The sequence below is a fragment of the Eublepharis macularius genome, chromosome 14, assembly GCF_028583425.1.
Source record: "Eublepharis macularius isolate TG4126 chromosome 14, MPM_Emac_v1.0, whole genome shotgun sequence".
Classification (NCBI taxonomy): Eukaryota; Metazoa; Chordata; class Lepidosauria; order Squamata; family Eublepharidae; genus Eublepharis; species Eublepharis macularius.
Window position 1 is genome coordinate 33,825,342 of NC_072803.1, and position 22,844 is coordinate 33,848,185.

At 46.3% G+C, this 22,844-nt stretch overlaps 1 protein-coding gene across 1 annotated transcript; it reads right to left on the reverse strand.

Annotated features, from left to right (window-relative positions):
- Positions 1-15,348: 15,348 nt before the first annotated feature.
- On the reverse strand, positions 15,349-20,456 carry NKX6-3 (NK6 homeobox 3). Its single transcript, XM_054997239.1, has 3 exons — positions 20,075-20,456; positions 16,413-16,582; positions 15,349-15,576 (listed from the first exon to the last, which is right to left on the reverse strand). The coding sequence occupies exons 1-3, from the start codon at positions 20,454-20,456 to the stop codon at positions 15,349-15,351; spliced, it is 780 nt and encodes a 259-aa protein (XP_054853214.1).
- Positions 20,457-22,844: the final 2,388 nt, after the last annotated feature.

A 22,844-nucleotide genomic window follows, 5' to 3' on the forward strand; every position in this document is an offset into this window, starting at 1 on the left:
AATCCACCCTCCGTTTTCCCCTTTTAAAAAATCCATTTATAGTAAGAGTTCTCTGAAACTCAAAAGCTGCATTGGAGACACTGATAGGTCCCAAAAAAGTGTTATTTCAATGTTCCCCAAATCCAAGAATCCCTAGTAAACACACCCTTGAGATTCACTGCCAGCAGTCCTTTATACCACCACTACCACCCAGCTATTGCCCATTGTAAATGTAGCAGTTCACATCAAGGCGACTTGGAAATTACAGCTTTTCCTCTCACCCTTACTGTGGCAGGCACCCAAAAAAACCCTGACCCACAGTCTTAGTCTGTGGCTTTTGCCGCTCATCCGTCTCTGTTGACAAGAGACCCGTCCACACGGAAACCAGATTAGTCTATCAGCGCATCCTTCCCACCTCCTCTCAGATGGGCATCCAATGATCTCTGAGAGATGCCCGGTGAATGAGCAAGCAGAAAGCCGGCTGGTTTGGGCAAAGGGTGTCCACTTTACAAGGCCACACAGGTGACTACAAAAGCATCCATCTAAGCCTGGATGTCCTCCTCTCCTGCTGCCCACTGTGCCCCCCCCCCACCAACCCAGTCAATACATCTCTCTCTCCGATGGGAAAGTTAATAAATTTAGCTCTAGATTAAAAGTATCGATCATTTCATTTGTAAATGATATATAAATAGGGGGCTCCATGGACAGCAGGCGAAGCGGAGGCTGGCTGGAGCTGCCACGGGGTTGGTGGGGGACGCGGGAGCCCCTCATCTGCATTCTGCCCTGCTGTGGGCATTGATTTCCTATTAGTCTCTCTGCACCACCCAATAGCCCATCATTCCAGGATCCGCTATTAATGGCCTTTTGATAAATAATCACTTGTAAGTCAATAAATTTTTATTAAAGAGTGTGCTGCTTTGATTTATGAAAATCCAACGGGGTTTGTCTGGGAGAAAAGGAATGTGGAATTGAAGTGGAGACACCATCCATCCGGCTGCCACCTTCCTTCTCTCACACCCTCTTTGGCTGTCTGCTCTACTCTCGCCACCCACAATGAGAACCAAACTTTCACTTTCCAGCCTAGCTGTAGCCCAGATAAACTTTGCCTTGAATTGCAAAGTCAGTTAAATAAGTGAAAGTTCCATCCCACGGCTGGGTGAAAAGTTTTATGCCACTCAAATGCTTGCAATACAGATAGTTAGAGATGATGCAAACTCTGGAGGTGTGCAGAGCTTTTCAGCAGGCACTGTAAGCCAGGTGCTCAGTCTCCACTTCCAGTACTTGCGTGTGAAACCTCAGCATATACGCCCCGAATAGATGACAGGGTGTAACATTAAAATCAGAAGAAAATCATTTCGGAAAGGAAAATGCTAAAGCCTTCCCCTGAACTGCCAAGACTGCTGAAATAAAAAGGACTTTGTGAGTCTGCAGAAACAGTAACAGCAGCTTTGGGACCTTGGAAATTGAGCTGGTTTCATGTGGTACAGGTTTACAGAAGTAACAATTTGTTCTAAGGGTCTGAAAGTGGTGGCCAGTGGGCCACATCCAGTTTCCCAGGAGGCTTCATCCAGCCTCCAGTTGCCAACCTGGTAACAAGCTGTGTGCGCGTGTGTAAGTTGGCAGAGAGTTTTGAACTGAACGCTCTTGGAAGGTCGTTTCACTTGTTCTATAGCAGCTTGCTCTTAGTGGGCCAGTGCTGCCGATGCTGGCTCCCTGGCTACGTGCTTCTTGCACTTGCAACCACATACTGTATTCTCACTTTCATTTTGAGGCTGTGCTTTGCAAATATGATGTTTGGCCTTCCCCCATTCCAAAAGCACAAGCTCAATGAAGGACCTGTCTGCCCCACTTCCCATTTTCCTTCGTGCCCTGGGAATCTAAAATAGTGCACAGACAGGCACATCCAGAAGTGGACTATTTATTGGCTATGGAGGACAGTGGGTGAAAAGCCAACCTTTATTCTGTGGCACAGGGAAACAGGGGCCATGCTGGGCCAGCCAGCTCTTCAGATGCCATTTGTCATTTTCCTCGGCTGCACGAGGCCCCTTTGCCACCTGCTGTATTTTTCTTCCTGTGCTGACGGTATGGCAGACAGGTGTTAAACTACTTAATCACTTTAAAATTGTTTTAATTTTCTGTTTTGTATTGATCTCCCCAGCACCAATTAATCAGCTCACTGGACCAGGCAGTTAGTACATTAAAAATTGTCAGCCACACCGAACAGCTTAGAAAATGTCAAAAACATATTCCAGCCATAGGAGGAGGGCAGAGGCCTTCCCACCAGTGGCTGCCAGAGGACAGAGGATGCTTCTGGGGCTAGTACCTGCCCAGACTTTCAAAAGAACGGTTGGCAGCCCCAGTACCTAAACCCCCAAGAGTGCTGCCCTCCAACACCGTTTACCTTCTCAGCACCTGAAAAAGGCAAATGTAAGGAAGGACACTTTGGACAGCAGTGAAAAGATGAGAGGTGATGTGAATGAATCTTCTCCTTGGCAAACATCCTCTTTAGCAGAACACTACCTGGGAAACCATATGTCCCAAAACTTAGAAAACAGGAGCATATTAATTCTGGTTTAACCTCTTGTTTGATCTGCATAGGCTAGAATCCTTTTCTTTACTATTAAAAGAAAGCCTAAGAAAGCTTCATGTGAATTAATTATTCCTCTGTCTCCTTAATCACTATTTTGTTTACAAAAATAGGTATTATTGAAACAGGTTTCACTTGAACTGTAGAACCCTGAAACATGCCTCCAAGATGCTTTGACACCACTTGGCAAGCTCATATACATGTGGTTCAAGATGCCCTGATTACTAGCAGAGGGTGATTGCATGTCGGACAGCTGAAATTTAAGGCAAGCCTTTTACACGAGAATAAAGGCCAGGATTTCAGCCTAGAGCTAGTTGCCAAGTCACACATGGAATACAAATTTTGGTTCTGAGAATCCCATTCCTTTTAACCCTATGGATTGGGGCAGAGTAGCCGAGAAGACCACAGGCCTGGAAACCAGACAAGCTGCACATGCAACAGGAGGGTTGTGGACAGGGGTCATTTTGTAGAAAAAGAGCAGGAGGGACTCATTAGCACAACTCATTAGCACAACTCATTAGCATATGCCATGCCCCTTGACATCACCAGAACTGTGCCATTAGCATAACGGATTTGCATATGCCACACCCCCTGACGTCACCTATCCTGACTGTTTTGGACCAAATCCTGGCCATTCAGGGCCGAAATTGGGCCCAAAATGGCAAAAAGGGGCTGAAAATGGCCAAAAAGGGGCCCAAAATGGTCAGGATCAGGCCGCTGCTGAGCGGGAGAGTGATCCACCACCCGTCAGAGGCCTGATCCGGGCCGTTTCGGCCCCAATCCAGGCCGAAACGGGCTCAAATGGCTAAGAGTCAAGTGGGTGGGGCCACCTGACATGTGACCTCTTTGGGGAACTGCCGGAACTGCATTCCTGTGTATTCCCCCTCCAAATGAGCCCTGTGCGGACCTGCTGGTTTCATACATTTTAACAGCCTTCAGCCCCATGAAAACGAAACATCATTTGGCAAATCCCATGAAAGGGAAATATCATATCTGTGCTTGCACAATGAAAGCTGGCCAAGGAAGCCTGCACCTCAGAAAGGAACACTCACCAAACTCACTAGAATGCTTCTACAACACACAGAAAATGGAAATGTGGTACTTGTGCACTCCAGACCATGCTGATTACTGGAAGAGCCTGAAAACCAGGAATTTTTATGTCTAATGGCTGGAACTTGTCTAGATGTGTGCACCTTAGCACAATGGCCAACAGTTAAAACAATAGCAAGCAGCCCTTGAAGAACCAGTCTTTTTTTTTCTCCTTTGAAAAGCTAGTAGAAGTACAGGGAGGGAGCCCAGTTTAATTTCATTAAATAGGATGTGGGTTGAAGGATTAAATTCCTCCCCCCTTTTCTGCATGTCCAAGATGCTAGTTGCACCTGCAAGTGTCTGTGCATGCATTGTACCTTTTACAGACGGCACCAGATCTGTGATCTTCATCCCGTGGGACAGAATAGAGGTTCAGGAATTTTCCTTTTACTAATTTTAATAGACCCCAGATTGCAGAAGGGCCAAGTGGGGATTTCTTCTGGCATCCAAGAAAGTGTCTGTGCTTACAAAATGCAAGTGCCATACTTAGCATTTCTCCAACCACCCAAGATAAGAATGTTTTCCTCTGGGGTAGAGTGACGATGTTAAAATATGCAAGAAGGCCTAAGAAGACCAGAAAAGGTTGCTTTGGGCTGGGAGTGAGCCACAGTCCCAGTACACACACAGCTCCACACTCCCACACCCACCCCACTCTTCATTAATTAATTGCTGTATGATGTCCCTTATCGCCCATTGATTTTTCTTGCTGTGACTCCACAGCTCTGTTTGCTTCCGGCCAGCTGCTGTGATGTGTTTGTCCCTCGAATCAAGCTCCTTTTTGTCCTTTCTGCAGACCTATTTATATAACTTCCACCAGGTCAAAAGGATATTGGAACCTTGGGGTGGGGGGGACTGTGGTCTTTTATAGTCTTTTAATGGGACTTTTAAATGTAGATTGCCCCAAAATTTTTCTATGACCAATGAGCTACTGGTTACCACATCAGACGACGTTATCCTTATGACCCCAGATTCATTGGATGCAAGCACTGATGGTGTCATATGCAGCAGTGCCCAGGAGTAAGGTTACCTCCTCCCTCCCAGACCCTGGCCTCTCTCCACAGCCTTTTAGTAGTAAAGAAAATACTGGGGGGGGGGGGTAGGGTTCTCAACTCCAGGCAGGAAAATTCTTGGAGATTTGAGCCTGGAGTCTGGGAATTTGGGGAGGGAAGGATGCTCAGCAGGGCATCAGCCTGCTGTCATTTTCTCCAGGGGAACTGAACTCTGTAGTCTGAGGATCAGCAGTAATTCCAGGTGATCTCCAGGTCCCATATGGAGGTTAGCAACAATAGGGAGGGAACGGCTGGACACAGGCTTTCTATGTAACGGGTAGTTTGGCCCTCATGGCAATAGTGAATCTGTGTTTAGGCTGAACCACTTCAGAATGTGAAATTGGGTTCACGTGGCTGAATTCGTCTCCATGCAGAAAAAGCCCCTCTCTGAAAAGTAAAGGCTTCTAGCCTATTTTCTCCATGACATGATCGTTTTCTGGGCACAAATTGTACAGATGAGCATTCCAATATGTGAGCAACCTGGAGTTGGTATAAATTAGACATGGATTTTATGAGACACATTTTTCCTTTAAAATAGTTGATAGCAGTTTGGTGAAGCGAAGCGGCATTTGAAGGGTTAAATCCCCTCTTCCTTTCCTGCAGAGCCTCAATCCAAACCACAACTGCACTCACATGCAATTTATTTTTCACAGACTGATGGAAATCTGTGCCTTTCATTACATTTGTTCTGGATCTCAGTGAATATTAAGCCAAATTGAGAGAGAGAGAGAGAGTGAGAGAGAGAGGAGCATTTCCTTTGCAACAAGCCACTGCTATGCTCAGATCAGGAACTCTATATGCCCCCCTCCCCCCCCCCGCTCTCAAATCTGGAAACTGGCAACATGGTTCTGAACCTTTCAGAGTAATGTGGATGAAATTCCAACACCTCATTGCTCAGATAGACTGCTCCCACACAGAAACTGCTGTTAAAAAAAGAGAACCTGCTCATTTCTGTTGTTCCCTATCTTCATCTTTCTCCCCTTATTTTTCCATAGTGACTAATGGCAGAGTATGCTCCACTGTCTTAGGTTTGCAGACAAAGATCAATCAGACACTATAACAGTGCAAGCACACTTCCCGACTTACTGCCCTTACTAGGCCTCTGAAAAAAATCAACATAATTAAACATCAGTTTATGGACTGCCAATATGTTACATGTTCTCTGATGCATGCCCCTTCTGTGCCCCTTGTCCAGGTTGTGCACAAGGCCTGTGCCCCTACCAACAACCCTCCCATCCTAGATACAGGACTGCAACCAGGCTCCATGCAGGGCTCTAAGCACATGACTTGCTGCACTCCCACACTGGGCTCCGAATTGTGAGCAAACACTCCACTGCTATTGACACATCATCAATCCTGCAGCCCTGACAACTCAATGGGCTTTTGCTGGTCGCCCCAAGATAAATTGAGATTGATTGGGTGCTAATATGATCCAGCAAGAGGCCTTAATGAGGGACTTTTGAACTGACACTTCGGGTGACTCTCTCAGCCTAAAGGAAAAATCACTCAGAGCAAACTATTTGGCAAAGGCAACTGTCTCTTCTCCAGACTGCCAGTTGGGCTGCATGACAAATTGGAAGGATCCTCCACTCAATTCTTTCCAGGGACCCCAAAACAATTGATTGACATTGGCCAAGATTTTTGCTGCCTACAGTAGGGTTGCCAGCTCCAAGTTGGGAAATTCCTGGAGATCTGGAGGGTAAAACCTGGAGAAACCTGGAGAAAGTGGGGTTTGGGGAGGGAAAAGACTTTGACATGGCATAATTCCATAGAGTCCACCCCCACCCCCCAAAGTAGCCATTTTCTCCAGGTGAACTGATCTCTGTGGCCTGGAGACTAGTTGTAATTCTGGAAGATCTCCAGCCACTACCTGGAGGCCGGCAACCCTAGCTTATAGTCAGGTGGAGACAGTCAGACTGAGCTACATCAAAGGGTCTAACAACAAAGGAAAGCAGGACTAGAACGAAACATTTAACAGCCAAAGTCTGAAAATCCAAACAACTCCTGCTACCAGTGAACATGAGGCCCAACCCACTGGGAAGTTCTCATGTACAAGGCCTACTGATATGAACAGGAATAACCACAAAAGAATGCTCTTCCACATTTTAAAAAAAAACATTTGCACATAGAAAATTAAACTGTAAGGGCAAAGGAGAACTCAGAATTATCTTTCCCAGCTTTCAATGTGTTTTTATGAGGGATGAGACCAACTTTCAAAATTGGTCTGGTCAATTCAAATATTCTAATTTTTAAGGGTTTTTTTCTCCCTTATGAAAAACAAACCTGTGGATCTTTAGTTTCACACCAGTTTCTCTTTTCCTCATGCAAATTTTCCACATCACCATTTACACATTTTTTCAATGTTATGTTGGCATAGACTTTAAAAACAACATAAAAGAAACAAAGGAATAATTAACGATAGAGGCGGGCACAAACCAAAATATGAACTGAAGTTCATCATGAACCAGGCCAGTTCATGGTTTGCGAACTGGTGGTTCATGGGAACTAATTTCTCATGAACTGTGATGAATTTTAGCCCAGTTCGTTTGGTTCTTATTTCAGTTCGTCACTGCAGACAGCCTGGCGCAGATCAATCAGTTTCCTAGGCAACGGGGGAGGGTGGGCTCTTTGCAGACCTTCTGCTGACCCGGAAGTGACGTTTTCATGAACTGAACAACTTGGTTCGCGAACCAGGGCAAGTTCATGAAAGTTCGTGGTTCATGAAACGCGATGGACCACGAACCGCACGGTTTGGAATTTTCCCAGTTCATGCCCATCTCTTATTAATGATTATGATGAAAATTATATGAACAGTTGAGAGATTAGGGTTGTCAGCCTTCTCAGGTGGAGCCTAGAAATCTCCCAGCATTACGACTGAACTTCAGACTACAGAGACCAGTTTCCCCTGGAGAAAACTGTTGCTTTGGAGGGCGGACTGTATGGCGTTTTATCTTGCTGAGGTCCTCCCCAGTCCACTCAAAAATCTCGAAGTATTTTTCAGCCTGAAGCTGGCAATCCTAGTTGAGATTGACAACATATGGAATTTAAAAAGAAATGAAAATAACTGTATATCAGTTCATTCCTAGTTTTTGCACAGAGAAAACATTCATTCACATGAGCTGCCAAGGTGCACAGCCCAAGCACAAGTTTACTGCTTCAGGGACGACTAGGCTGCATTATAGTGCCCAAAATCTTCATACTTAGCAACCTCTAGGAATGGCTGAGAGCAGAGGACACTGAACCCTCTCATCACTTTTAACCAAGCGTTTCAACTTTCACGACTTTCTTCTAAATCCCTTGGCAATTGTAGTTCCATTTAAAAAGGGGAGGGGAGTAGGGTTGCCATCTCCAGCTTGGCAAATTCCTGGAGATTTAAGGAGTGTCGTCTGGAGATCAGTTGTCATTCTGGGAGAACTCCAGGCAGCACTTGGGGGGGAGTGTTGATGTCTTTTACAGGTAGTTTGTCTCCCTTACACAGGGCTTTTTTTCTGGGAAAAGAGGTGGTGGAACTCAGTGGTGGAACTCAAGACCTCACAATGACGTCACTTTGGGTCAGCTGGAACAAGAGGGAAGTTTTTTAAAGTTTGCCCACCCCCTGATCTCCAGACAGAGGGGAGTTTAGATTGCCATGCGGAGGGCAATCTAAACTCCCCTCTGCCTGGAGATCAGGGGGCGAGCCACCGACCATGTGACCATTTTTAAGAGGCGCCGGAACTCTGTTCCACCCTGTTCCTGCTGAAAAAAAGCCCTGCCCTTACAGAACTTCAGTTCCCAGAGTATTGGGCTGAGAAAGTCAGGACAGTTAAACTGATATTAAGCCAGTTTAAGCCTAGTGTGTAGATGCACCATTGTTCTGTTAGCAACGCTGCCAAGAATCATCTCAGGCCCTCAGATAAACTCCCTCTGGGCTACCCAGGCTCGCCCAACTCAAACATCATATGAAAACAAATCACATGACTTGGCTCTTAACATGAGTAGGTGAAAGACTGGATATCAGGTTGGGCCTCAAAGTGCTGGCTCATCAACACAGGGAGCATTTAAAGCAAGCATGCCTTGGCCAAGGAGGACCTCCCCCCCCCGACTCCTCCTTAAGGGTACAAGCACACACAGCTATGCGACTGGGAAGAAGAGGAGTAGTAATTTCAGGGGGGAGGAGACTGGCTAGTTGCAGCTGAATTTGTAACAGTACTTTACCAGATCCCCTATGGCCCTGATGCATTCCAGGATTTCTCATGCTATATACACATAAGGGTTACCAACCTCAAGCTGGGTTTCCAGATTCCGGAGATCAATTTCCCTGGACAAAATGGCAGCTTTGGAGGGAAGACTCTATAGAAAAAGAAGTCCTATAGTGATATATCCCTGGCTGAGCTCTCTCTTCTGTCCAAACTCTCCCCCCCCCCCCCGCAGTAGGGTTGCCAGGCCCAGGTTGGGAAATTCCTGGATATTTGAGGGGTGGAGCCTGGAAAAAGTGGAGTTTGGGGAGGGGAGGGGCCTCAATTACATATAATGCCATAGAGTCTAGTCTACCCTCCAAAGCAGCCATTTTCTCCAGGAGAACTGATCTCTGTGGCCCAGCGAACAGTTGTAATTCCAGGAGATCTCTAGCCACCACCTGGAGGCTGGCAACCCTACCCCGCAGCTGTGCCCCCAAATCTCCAGAAATTTCCCTAGCCAGAGTTGGTAATGTACCACCCAAGAAAAATCCACATATTGCCCTTTTCATATGAAATGACAGCCATGTGTATCGGAAGCGTTGCAGAAAGTGCATGCTCCCATTTGTGGTTGTTAAATCTGAAAAGGGCTCTAAAGAACACATATTCACATTGAAGAGGCATAACCCTGAGCATAACATGCAATTACAATATTAAAACATTCATAATTCAGGTACATACCTGCAATGTTGCAAAACTGCACAATAGCATAGGGAAGATATTTGTCTGTCGTGTTTATATCCTGCCTTTCTGTTCCATAATTGAAGGTAATGGACAGGCTGGCACCACCCTAGCCATTTAGCCTGGAAAGAACATGATTTGTTCACACCGTTTTTACAGTGAACAGGGAATCAAGATGACATCGTAGTCAACCCATGGTACTCCGATGTTCTCTGTGTTGCATCCTTTATGGAAGGTTCTGCTCGAGGACCGTTCTGACCTGCTTAAATATTCCTTTTCTGAATTTGGCTGCAAAATGGAAGTTCTGCACAGACTTAGAATTGCCCAGAATTCCTGATAAAAAAAATCAGTATTGCATGTCCCCTCAGGCAAGATTCTACTATTTTGTCTTATTTGGGAATAACGAAAGTCAATTCCACTTAGCAAAAGAGTCCCATTTCTCTCTGCAGTCATCTCTTTAGATTTATTACTGGCCAACCACTTCTGCTGCTGCTCGCTTTGCTGCTTAATTAATTACTTCCTCCCCACTTCTGGTGCTGGTGTCCTGGCTTTGGATTCTTAATTAGTTCCTGTTCCATGAATGCCAGATCATTAGTACTTTTGCCTTTACAGCAAAAGCAACTGTTCGTTTGTTGTTTTTGATTTTATCATAATTGTATTAATTATAAGATTATGACTGCAATTTTAATAAAACAATGAGCACATTTGCAGCCAAAGATAAAAGCAGTAATTAAAGCCGCCTCTCTTTTGGCTCACAAAGGAGCAAAAAAGAACCCATCAGTTATGCCAGAAGCAACTTGAAAACGACAATTTAAAAGAACAGGGGCGTGCAACCTGAATAACTGTTTCTTTTCTCTTTGACTGCAGTGTTCATTCATATTTTCATTTTTCCTGATTTATCCCCTTAAAACATCATTTTAATCACACAATTATTATTATTGTGTGTGTTATGTGCCATCAAGTCGCTTCCAACTTACAGCAACCCTTATTTTCATTTTATTCTTTCCTCCTCTTTTTCTCCCCCCACTCAGTCTACAGGCCACAGCTTGTGCCAGGGCTGCAGCCATCGCAGCTGTTGACTCAGCCCAGACAGGTCAGACCAGGGATCAGTGGTAGGGAATCTCCATGTGCCTCAGCCACTCTTTGTAGTCACCTGGGACAAGAAGCACCCTGGGAAATGTAGTCTCAGGGTGCCTGACTGCAGGCACTTCCCAGGATGCACTCTGATGCACTGTTAACACATCAGAAAGAGATCCTGAGGTGCCATGTGAATCAGGGAGAGAGATTTTGGGCTTGCTGTTCTCCTGCTGGTCAGGTCAGAGTAGCCCCAGTCCTAGCAGGCGACTTCAGGGAAGTTTAAAAAGACAGATCCAGAGGAGATCACTCCTCAGAGAGTTTGTTAGGGAGGCAAAGATGAAATTAACAAACCCTTTGAGGAGCGATCTCCACCGGCTCTGTATTTTTAAACCTCCCTTCCCAGCTAACATTGCGTCTCCCTACACTTGAGCATCCCTGTATAAGATATCTTGTGTAGAGAAACTCTCAGTTAGTGGAAAGAAGAGTTTCCATGTCATCTGCATTATCTTTTTTTCTTGTCCGCCTCTCTCCCTTACCTTCTACCTCCATGAACATTAAACAAACATCCATACACAAGCATAACCAAAAAGTAAAGTAATACCAGGGCCGTTTCCACACAGCTTACCTTATTCTGCAGAATAGCGAAATCTCGCGAGAAGATGCTGTTATCACGTCTTCTCACGCGATAACAGCGTCTTCTCGCGAGATTTTGCGCAAGATTTCGATATTTTGCAGAATAAGGTAAGCCGTGTGGAAACGGCCCAGATGTATTTTTGTTATAATAATGACATTTACAACAACAATACTATTGGCTCCTTAGCACACTTCAACCAAAACATATCCCCCCCCCCCGCAATTCCTTTCTGACCCCACTTCAGAGAAAGAATTGGATCCAGATTCACTTCAAGATTAAGATTTTTATTGAGGAAATTGTCTGTGACCTGTATGTACAGTGCATCCCACCAAAGACGCCCATCATCCCATGAGCATCCCATCCCCTTTAGGGTTGCCACCCCCTATCCTTGACAGATATTCTTGGGCTTTCAGTAGCCACAAAGCTGGGAGAAACTGGACAGGCAGATCCAAAGGTTCGTTTGCCCCATGGCAGGTGCTGGAGTGAATGTCTGCTAGGAAGTCAAGAGTAGCTAGGTTCCTCCAAGCCAAACACCCCTCCCCAAAAACTGAATAAACTGAAGAAAATTAACATGGCTTACAAAGAACTGGGGAGGGGAGTGATGGAGAAGAACTTTTTGAACAGGGAAGCTTTGCTTCAGAACCCCAAACATGTGAGAGTCAGCTGGTAAATGGATAGTTTGTATATGCCCAGGGGCATTCTCTTCTCTAGTTGACATTGCAAGTTAAGGGGAAACCATTACAGAGAGGTACACTAATGTATTTTCCAGCTGATCATGTAGGGATACCACACAGAAACAGCCATGCTGGATAGTTATAGGGAAAGTGCCAGTCTTTATTAGAGTTGCCAACTCCTATCCTGGATGATGGCTTTTACATCTGCTGGTGATGCAGACACTGGAAGATGCCCCAGGAGCAGGTGGGGTGGATGACCTCTCTGTCTCAGCATGGTCTGCTCAGGCTGGTAGCAGCTCCCAGGAAGGACCAAACTACACATGTTTTTAATGAGTTAAGTCCCGGTGTCCCAGATCCAACTTGTATTCTCTGCAGCCACACAGCAGCTTCCAGGAATGGCTCTTTTTAACTGAGAAGTCTGGGAACTGAACTGGGAACCTTCTGCATGCCAAGCAGATGCCCTACCACTGAGCCACCAGACCCTCCCAGCCGCACCTACTAGTGCCGCTCACACCCTTTCATGGCGGCAGCTTCTACCCTTACAATTGTACTGCAACATTTTAGTTTTAATTTTGGCCCTGGTGGACGCTTACAGCTCCCTTCTCCATTCACAGGCAGCCTGCTGTTGAAAACTGCCTCTTTTTGGACGCCTTCTATCAAACTCCAGTTTTCCATAATGTATGGATAACTCACTATTGTTCCTAAACCTGCAGGAAGCTTTGTTACTTCTCCACAAACTAGATTTCTAAACCAGGTTTACTCCTAGTCCAGGGGTGGGGGTAGTTGTAGAACAAACACAAATTTTGCCCAGGTGCCTGCTTTCAGATGTTACAGCAAATTGGAGCTTGATTTAAAACTTCTCAAATAAGAATTTAAATCGTGCCCTGTTCACTGGGGTGGGGTGGGAAAGGGAGGAAGTGTGGAATCACATTACAAACAAAGGTTTGTTGTGATGCCTGAATGCAGGCTATGATTCTGAAACATTTTCTCCTCCAACAGCAAGTCCTCTTTTATAAAAACTTCCCTCAAAAATTCAAAAAGAGTGAGACTTTCCAAGGGCCGTTCCAAACCACATTAAAAAGAAAACTCCCCTGGGTTAGATAGCCTGTTCTGAGGTCCACTTGGCCATCTGTGGGGTCCCACATACGTGGACGTCCTTTTTATCACTTTTTCTAACAGCAAATGTTAGATAAGCAAATTCATGCTTATCAGTAGGACAGCAAAATAGAACCACCCATGGGCAAGGTAGGGCTCCTTGGTGCTGGGGCAGCGGGAGAGACCATGTATACAAAACATTATTTTGTGAATTAAAAAGTCCCACTTTGTAACCTGATGATGACTGAGCATGCTCATTGCCCTCTAAGGACTACAGAATGTTGAGGGCAGTTGAGTACCAGTTAAAGGCAGTGGGGAAAAACCAGAGACGGATGGGGAAATTAGCCTGCTCTTGTCGGATCTCAGAAGCTAAGCAGGGTTGGCCTTGTTAGTAATCGGACGGAAGACCGACAGCAAAGACAAGGGTTGCAGAGGCAGGCAACAGCAAACCATCTCTGTTAGTCTCTTGCCATGAAAACCCTACCAGGGGTCACCATAAATCAGCTATGGCTTGAGGGCACTCTCCACCATCACCACCATAAGAGTCTATAGTACCCTGGAGGGGAATATTCAGATCAGGGGAAACTATTATCCCCACTCAAAGCATCATGGGCCCCCATCTTGTAAGGCCTTAATTGTGAAACAACAGGACTATTACGCAGATGTTACAAAGCAGCTCTTTCTGTTGTGTTATCCATTAGAGGTATTTCCCGGGAAAACTGTTTTGTGAGGTTTTAAGAATTTTTCATTACAGTTTTGCAGTCCAGTCTCAAATACTTTTACTTGAAAGTCAGTCCTATTGAATTCAGTGAGGCAGACTTCCAGTTTCCAGGCAAGCCATTTTTAGGATTGCAGCCTTAAAGGAAGGGGTGTGGAATTCAGGGGCTGTTGATACAAACACTTTAAATGCTGCGTCAGTGGAGTTATCGTAATCAGGACCTGTCAACTGTTAATATTACAGCTGTCATGATATGCTTAGGAAAACCACCACTGATGGTATTGGAGAATCCCTTTAACGGAAGGGGCAAATGTAAAATACATATATCAGGATTGAGCACTGGGGGCAAAACCAAAGATGGAGATTACACCCTGGCCCAATCCATATCCCTCTCCCCCATGGCTGCTATTTAAGTTATATATTGTGGGATTTGGTTAGGGGCCTGAACATCAATTGAAATTTGGCCCTGAGTTAGGAGAATCCACACTTCCCTCTGCTAGACTGTAATGTTTACCTTACAAACAAAGCAGCTTTGCTCCCTGCAATGAATCCTGGGACTTGTAGTTTGGTGAGGGTGCTAAGAATTCAGTGATCCAGAGCTCTATCACAGAATTACAGTGTCCAGAATTTCCTGGGAAGATAGAACAATTTTTCAGTCCATGTAAGTCAATAATGCAGATACACCAATGAGCTTCTAGGGTCTAAACATAGGTAAAAGCGACTCCCTTTTGTCTGAAATTCTAACTGCCACCACTTCTGTGTCCCTGATTGGAGCTGAGTAGGCTTTGATTACTCAGTTATGACTGAAGTGAACTTGGTGTATGTTCAGAGCATTCTTTTTTATGATTGCCTCACAGGCTCCAGAGCTGAACTCTGGCACTGAAGACAGCTAGGGCACAGCACTTTGTGAGCCCTGACTCATATTAAGAGTGAAGACAGGCATAACAAGATGGGGACAGTAGTGTGGCCTTTGAAGTCTCATCCCTATAAATGTACGTTTTCCCAAGTCAGCCTGCCTGGATCACCTTGAAACAGGGAAAGCTAGCAGTAGAAGGTGCTTATTGGCTAGTATTTGTTACATCACCAATACACCTTTCCAGCCCTTAAGAACAGTTTTGCAATTAGTAATAAAATGTTTTGCAGTTTTAATTTTGATCAAGGGAAGGGTGTGTGTGTGTATGTGTATAAACGTTGACTTAAAATATGGTGGACAACTTGTTAGAATGAGGAGAGGCAGGACTGACAGAGGACTTGCAGTATATGTGTAAGGCAAGTTGTGAGGCCAGGATCACACTATGCACAAAGGACCTGCTGTGCCCACTGTTAAAATGTTCTCTCTTTCTTCACCCTGAGACCTTCATGTAGTCCAATTGGGAGTTGGAAACCCTAATACCTCTTTTTAGCTCCTCCTCCTTTTGGGCTGGGCCTCTTGAGGGGCCCAGGCTGCAACAGCCCTCTCCCCCCCATCACAAACCCCTCAAGTCCAGTTTGCCGATCCAGCCTCCACCCACTTTGGGCTACAGGCATTTCCCCTACCAGCAAAGGACTCCCTCAGCCACTGTGAGAACCAAGGCCTACAACGGAGAAGGCCGCCCGATGTTTGCGTAACAGGAGGCGGATCTTCTCATCATCCGAGTCAGGGTCCAAGGGCTTGTTGTACTCATCATCCTCGTCAGAGATGGAGCGCTCGCCTGGTCCAGCCCCTGCCCGGGGAGAGGACGATGATGGCTCCAGGGCGCTTTTCTTCCTCCACTTGGTGCGTCGGTTCTGGAACCACACCTGGGAAGGAGGTGATGGGATGGTCAGGGATGCCCTGTGCAAAATGGTTCAAGGTGCCAACTTTCCTTCCTTAAGACTGGTACCTAATAAGGTTGGAGTTTTTTGCAGCTCCGAGGGTAGAGGGGTAGGGTGATTAAAATGGAAGTAAGGGATTTAAAAATTGACCCAGGGCCACAAACCAATTTCCCCTGCAGCTATTTGCTTTAAAAAAATGCAAGAGATCCTAACTAAAAATAAATAAATCCAGATTTCCTACCTTCTCATCTAGCTGCATCCCTTTGAATGGTAGAGCAGGCAGCAGCATCACACTGGAGAAACAGGCAGCAGTGATGCCTCTGCCAATGCCATGGGCAGGCACTTGAGCTTCCTGCTTCTGTCCAGGCATGGCAAAAACTCTCACTACTCCAGGCTGCTCACCCATGAAAGGCTCTCATGCTGGACAGTGCAGGCTTTGTGCCCCACTAATAGGTGCCTCTGGCAGATCCCTCACAGTTCACGTTAGCAAAGATTGCACAGATGCTTACAATTTCTCTCTAGTCTGCGTCCACAAGTAGTTTTCCTGGAGGGTCACTTTGACATAGGGGTGAGAGGTGGTAGGTCAGCATATTATCATCAATCCCCAAGTGGCTTGCCATTAAGTCCCATTGCCCCTTCTTCCAATACTCTTTTGCCTTGAGGTTGTAGCACCTCTTAGAGGTAGATTTTGCCCGAGGACCTTCTGTTCCTGACCTGCGGATCTCCAGGTAGTCACCTGGCCATCAGCACTCAGTACAGCTTCCATGAACTTCCCCAATGCACAACTCGTAGGCTATCATTCCTGGGTATTGGAGACTCACCTTCACCTGGGATTCACTCATGCCAAGGGAATATGCCAATCGTGCCCGCTCAGGCCCAGCCAAGTATTTGGTCTGCTCAAAGGTTTTCTCCAGTGCAAAGATCTGGTGGCCTGTGAAGGTTGGCCGCGTGTGTTTCTTCTTGTGGAGGCTGTCCCCCACGTGCCCTGTGGCTGTGCAGAGGGAGAGGGGCAGCATGGTCACTGATGGGCACCCAGCAGGCATAGAAGGTTACATTTTTAAGCAGTGGCCCAAAAGCTGATCTGCCACCAGACAGGACAGCCCCCTGCCCCCCCCCCCAGTTTCCTAAATCCCCTGTCATCTCCAGAACTAGGTTCTGTCTTCCCCCCAGCAGCAGAGATGCATTTAAGACAATGCATAAGCTTACACTGGCATCTTAGCCCTTGTTCTCACAAGTGGCCAGTGGCCCTCCAGAGTGGCTGCCTGCTGGGAACTTCCCTGATAAATCAAAGGTCCACCCCTGCTATGCACAGAGAGCTGCTTACATGAAAGATGATTTAATTGTGTGGCTACTTGACTCTTGCAATCTGAACCTGCCCAATCAAGAAACAGATTTACCATCACATAATGTCATTTGTGAGACCTCTGGTGGCTCCCTGAAATTGCATTTGCTGAGATTACAGTGGTGTTATTCCATACCTGGATGGTCCTGATCTTGTCAGATCTTGGAAGCTATGCAGGGTCAGCCCTGGTTAGTACATGGATGGGAGACCACCAAGGAAGCCTAGGGTTGGTATGTAGAGGCAGGCAATGGCAAACCACTTCTGAATGCCTCTTGCCTTGACAGCCCCATGGAGTAACCATAAGTCAGCTGCAACTTGACAGCACAAAAATAAAATGCCAGGGTTTGCTGCAGAAAACACACAATGTGTAGATGACAAATGCATGCCTGGAAGCTCTGCTTCCTGAACAACAGGCTTGTGATTCTCATTCACACTGTACATGTCAACCACGGAAACACAGATACACTCATACCAAGCATGATATCCAGATAAAGTTAAGGGCTGCTTTTAAAGACCTCCTGACAACTACAATTGTCTGGGACAACTATCAGTTACCCAAGGGTCCCTTTATACTTTACATTAGCAACATAGGCAGTACTTTCCATGGCTTCGGGGCTAAAGATGCAAGTCCTTCCCACCCAATTATTATCCCTGATCCCTGTCCAGATGTCATGAGATGGGAAGGACCACACAACCAGCCCTTGCCCAATAAGTGCTGAGCATTTCAACATTACATCAGGACTGTGGGATGAAGCCACAGAAAAGCAACCTCCATAGCCACTCCCATCACATACAAAGGGTCCCACTAGCAAGAAGGACAAACCAGCACACCTGTTCTTTCTCCACATTGTGGTTCACCTTTCCAAGGGCTCTATTTTTATTTTTATTTTTTGACACACCGAAATTTCGCAAGCATAGCTTTTCTTGACATGCAATCAGCATTATGAGGGAAACACTCAACCTGCTTAATTTCTGAGACCATTGAGAGTAGCGGAGCATTGGAGGCACATGGAGGCAGAAAGGACACAACTGTGGCTGAAGGAGGTGTGTGTATGGGTGCCATGGCACTGATAACCCCACCCCCATCACCCTGCCTCAACCCACTGAAGCTGATGCATCACCTTGGCCGTTACTAGCAAGACTCAAAGAGTCACCATAGATGTGGTGGCAGTAGACACATCAGTCATTTGCTTGCCTCATGGACAAGTACAGTACAATAAGATTTTCAGTGCCAGAATGACAGCATCATTGTTAGCTGGTAAGATGTAGTGACTAAGAAACTGAGCTATGATCCAAGAGGTCGCCAGTACAAATCTCACCTCTGAAAACGAATTCACCCAGTGCCTCCTGAAAAGGCGCCAGCAGCAGAGTGCATGCAGATGGTCTCAGCTTCATTCCCTAGTATTCCCAGTCAAAAGAGCTCTACTGGTGATGAGAGCTGCTGTCAGTTAAAGCTAGAGGTGCCAACAGCCTGATTCAGTATCAGGCACCCTCATAAGCCTTGAGCGTGGGGAGCTGAGGCCTTCCAACACACCAAATGGCCCAGGCACTTGTCCCCCAGTTTGGGTGACTTGACCACAGAAGGGTAAACCATGAAGGCTTCTGCTCTCCTTACCAGCATGTCCCCCTTTCATGCCAAAATGGCACACACACACCCTTCCTTGATACATGGACACAGTCAAACAAAGGCAACTGCCCTGTCACATTTAGTGTGGTCCTAAGACCCTGCCGCTAGGCAACTTTTTCCGTGCCTTTTCCAGTTGCACTGACTGTTGTCAGGGCACAGAATCCATACCATGTTCCCTCTTACCACAGTTCCACTCACTAACATTTCTGAGTATCAGACAGATTGCAAAGGCACAAGAGCAGAGCCAGGGGAGACTGGTGGTGAGCCTACCCTTTTGAATGCCCTGGCCCTGAAAAGGTTATTCCTCTGCCCCATAGTGATAATGTCCAGAGGATGGAAATCTGGGCCATGCCAATATAGTCCCTGCAGCAGGATTCTGACTCGGGCTGAATTGGGAAGAGAATCTGGGGAGGAAGGTGGGTCCATGCCCCTTCAAGTCCCATGGATGTGCCACTCTGTCACCCAGGGCCCTGTCCCTGGTGTCTGTGCCTATCTCACCCCGGGTGACTGTTGCCTCTTGCACAGTTCTTTTATTGGGCCCCATATCAGCAGCCCCCGGCTACCTGGCGCCGGCAGTCATTCCAAGGAGCACTTTTGTGGCAGCTGACTACAAACTTTGCTTGATTCCAGGAACCACTCCCATTACTTGGGGAAAGGAGCACAGAGGAAGGGCTAAGAACTCACTTGCCTCCTCTGGGAAATCACATAGATTTCTAAGCATCATGCTGGAAAGTAAATTAACTTTTTTGAAGGTAGTGGTTAATTTCTAAAAAGGAAAAAAATGAAAGAGGTGCCAGAGCTCCAGAGTACTTGGGAACCAGGCCCTTCAGCTTGGGTGACTTGCCTTAGTCCCAGAAGTGTAGCAGCCACCCAGCAGCAGCTGCAGCAAGTCTTCACATGTTCAAGGGAGCATGGCTTTTGCCCCAATCGCTTTTTGCTCTTCCCTGCAGTTTTCTGTCATCTCTAAAAATTATGTTGCAATACTAAACAGTTACAGCCCTCTAAATCAGAAGCAGGCTTAGAGGGGTAGCAACCTGATCTGTGTTCTTATGTCCACTGATGGCAGGAGAGAAATGTTGGCACCTCTCCCCTCACTTTGAGTCCCTCTTCAGAAAATACGCTGCTTCTGTAAAATCCTGAATGTGTCGCTCCTTAGTCATCTTCAGCTGACACGAAACCTATGTTTGCCTATTTGTTACCTGTTTTCCTGCCTTTCTCCCTTCATCCACTGTTTCTACCACACCTTCCGGTTGCAATTTACATTGTAAGTTCATTGGGGCAGAGACCCACCTGTGGTACTCTGAAAACACCATCTATATAAATACCATACTTTCTTTACATATTATAGAGCTAAGTCTCAGCACTGAAAACAGGATCCAGAGCCAAACTGTGGATCAGATTATGCCTCAATATTTGCCCTTTACTACCCAAGAGCAAGGGTTTTCCCTTGAGGATGGTGGGCAGCCCACTAATCCCCAACAATGCCCCCCCCATATGCCTTGCTGGTTACTTACGGTTGCCACATGGCCGACCTCCGTGCCAGTCTTGTCCTGTGTCTGCCCAGTAGCTCCTGCCCCGGGCTGAGTATTCATTCCCTGCTTTGGAGAAGTTCCCCACTTGGGACCCATAGTAGATACTCTGGGTGCCCAGTCCATTGAATCCACCTACATGCGAGTACCCAGAGAGAAGGCTGCTGTTCGATGGAGCCACTGGTCTGCTTAGGATATCGCTGATGCCGTGTGGTGTGCCGGCTGCCAGCTGGGTGCTGATTCCTGGTGGACTAAGCTTGTAGAAGGAGTTTTGCACAGAGTACTGGCACACAGGGGCTTTCACTTCTGGGAAAGGGGGCAGAGAAGGGTTGTTGAGTAGGAAGGTTCCCTGCAGGTTGGAGTCCATGGTTTTGCTGCTTGCTGGGAGACAGTTCTAAGTGAGAATGGGTGGCTAACCACACAGCCTCTAAACTTCCAGGGGTGCAATGCACAGAGACAATGCCATCCTTCCGAGACCCCAGGGCGTTCTCTTGCCAGTCTTGCCTGACAGCACCTTTGCCAGTGCCCAGGTGTCCGGTACACCTGAGCCGTGCTGCTCGCCAAGGTAACTGTAGCTCAAGCCCATCAGAGATCTGGCTTGCGCGCCCCCATGAGTCCAGAGATTCTGAAACCAAGACTGACTGGCCACCAAGTTTAACTTCAAGAGAAGCTACCTTTCTTCTGATAAAAGATGGGGCTTATTAGAATACTGGGCTTCAATTGGCTGATGTGCTGGGTCCCCCAGCTCTCATTGGCCTGGCCAAGGGCAGGACCTGGATTGGCTGTTCCTAAACAAATTACCCTTTGAGAGATCGACGGTCAACACCAGAACCTTAACGCTTGGATAAGCTGCTGGAGTGAGTGGGGGTGGGTGGGTGGAGAGGCACAGCCTGCCTGCGCCTTGGGTGTGTGATGGATTAGAGTGGGAGGGGTGTGCATGCATTGCATGTATAGATGTGTGGAAGCAAGAGCGACAGACACAGCCAGCTATGCAGCTTTGCAGCAGAGAGACTGTGTCTGTGGGCAAGTACAACAGGAAGACAGAGAACTGCAAGTGCTATATGTGGCAGTCAGGCTGGTGCACATTTAAAACCAGCCATGTGGGAGACAGATCCGACCCAAAGAGAGCACAGACTACTAGGCATGGATGAGAGCTGCACCATCCCTGTTCATTCCAGTGGGCTTAAGCAGAACTTCCTGCCATGTTAATTCTTTGGACAGGAGGGTTTCATTTTGCTGGCGCTCATATGTAGCAAATACTTGGGCAGCCTGGGGGCAGTTGTGAAGGTATTCTAGCCATGTATGAGGCAGAGAACAAAACAGAAATGCCCATGCAGAGGTCTCTTTCACCCATGCAAGGGAATGAAACCACAGACTTGAAGTGGTAGAAAGCAAATCAGCACAGCAAACCAGAAGGGGAACAGAGTATTTCTCCCTGCTTAGCTGGTTTTCTATCTGCAGTTTTAAAAAAATGCAGAACATTCTAAGCCAAAATTCTTCATCTGCAGTCTGAAGTTGTGGAAGCCATCCTACCACCCCAGAGCTCTGCCACCTCATCCTCATGCATGTGAACTAGATGAACAGAAGAGCAAATGTGAAGTGTGCGGCATGAACCGAAGTGGTTTGTTTTAATAGAGACCGAGAGCTGGATTATGATAAACTCTGGAAATAGTTCTCAGAGATCAGTTTTATCTCTTCTTATTTGTACCTTTGAGAGTAAAACTAGACCTGATGCAACTTTTATGTCTCTTTACTCAGATTTTTAAAATGAAACTTAGCCTTGGATGTTGTGATACAAAGCAGAAGTGCATAGTTAGAGGGTCTCTTTAACAGCGATTTCTAGCAGGTAGATGGATCATTATAGTAGCGTTGCCACCTTACCATGGGTATACTGGGCACTATGAATTTTCCCAGTGTCACAGGAGAGAATGCAATATGGCACCTCTCACCAGCTCAGCATCGTCCCTTACCTTTTGGAGCAGTGCAGGAGATGAGATTTGTGTCACTCCATACAAACACATCAGATGTTATGACACCCATCATTATATCCAATGGTAATTCATTCTTTATCATGTACAACTGCATCCTTCACTGTTGGGACCACAGATCTGTATTTTTAGGGAAATGCCCCCCAACACTGGATCAACCACACAGGACAAAAAAACCTAAAAAGGTAACTCTCCTGGAACTGCAGACCACAGGTGGTGTATTAAAATTTGTAATGTTCCCCTGTACATATAACCACTAAAATGAATCCTGGCGTATAGAAAAGTAGCTCAACAGGGAGAGACTATGCCAAATATTCTTCATGATATACTAGCTTTCTGCTTTTTAATAATCGGAAAGTACTGTTTTGTAAACACGACCCTCTTGCCTAACCAGTCCTCAATAAATTATACTTGCATATAACATTCACACAGGCACACACACCATTCAGAGTCTTAGCATCAACCAACTTTTTGATGATGTTGTCATCCTGTTAACACCTCCACACTAACAGCAGCACATAACTAAAACTGTCCCTAGGCCCTGTTTGCTGGAAGATTTTAAAACTCCTGAGCAGTTGGAACGTTCATAAACATTCCATAACATCTCAGCAGCTGAGCCAATGTTTTTTTCATATGATCAAATAAAGACAGGGTTCTCATAGCCAATAGCTGTGTAGTGCTCAAAAGCTGGAAACTCTATTCACTTCCTTTCCTGCTTTTGTTGAGTTTATCTAATGGAGAAGGTAAATCACTTACCCTATTTTTCT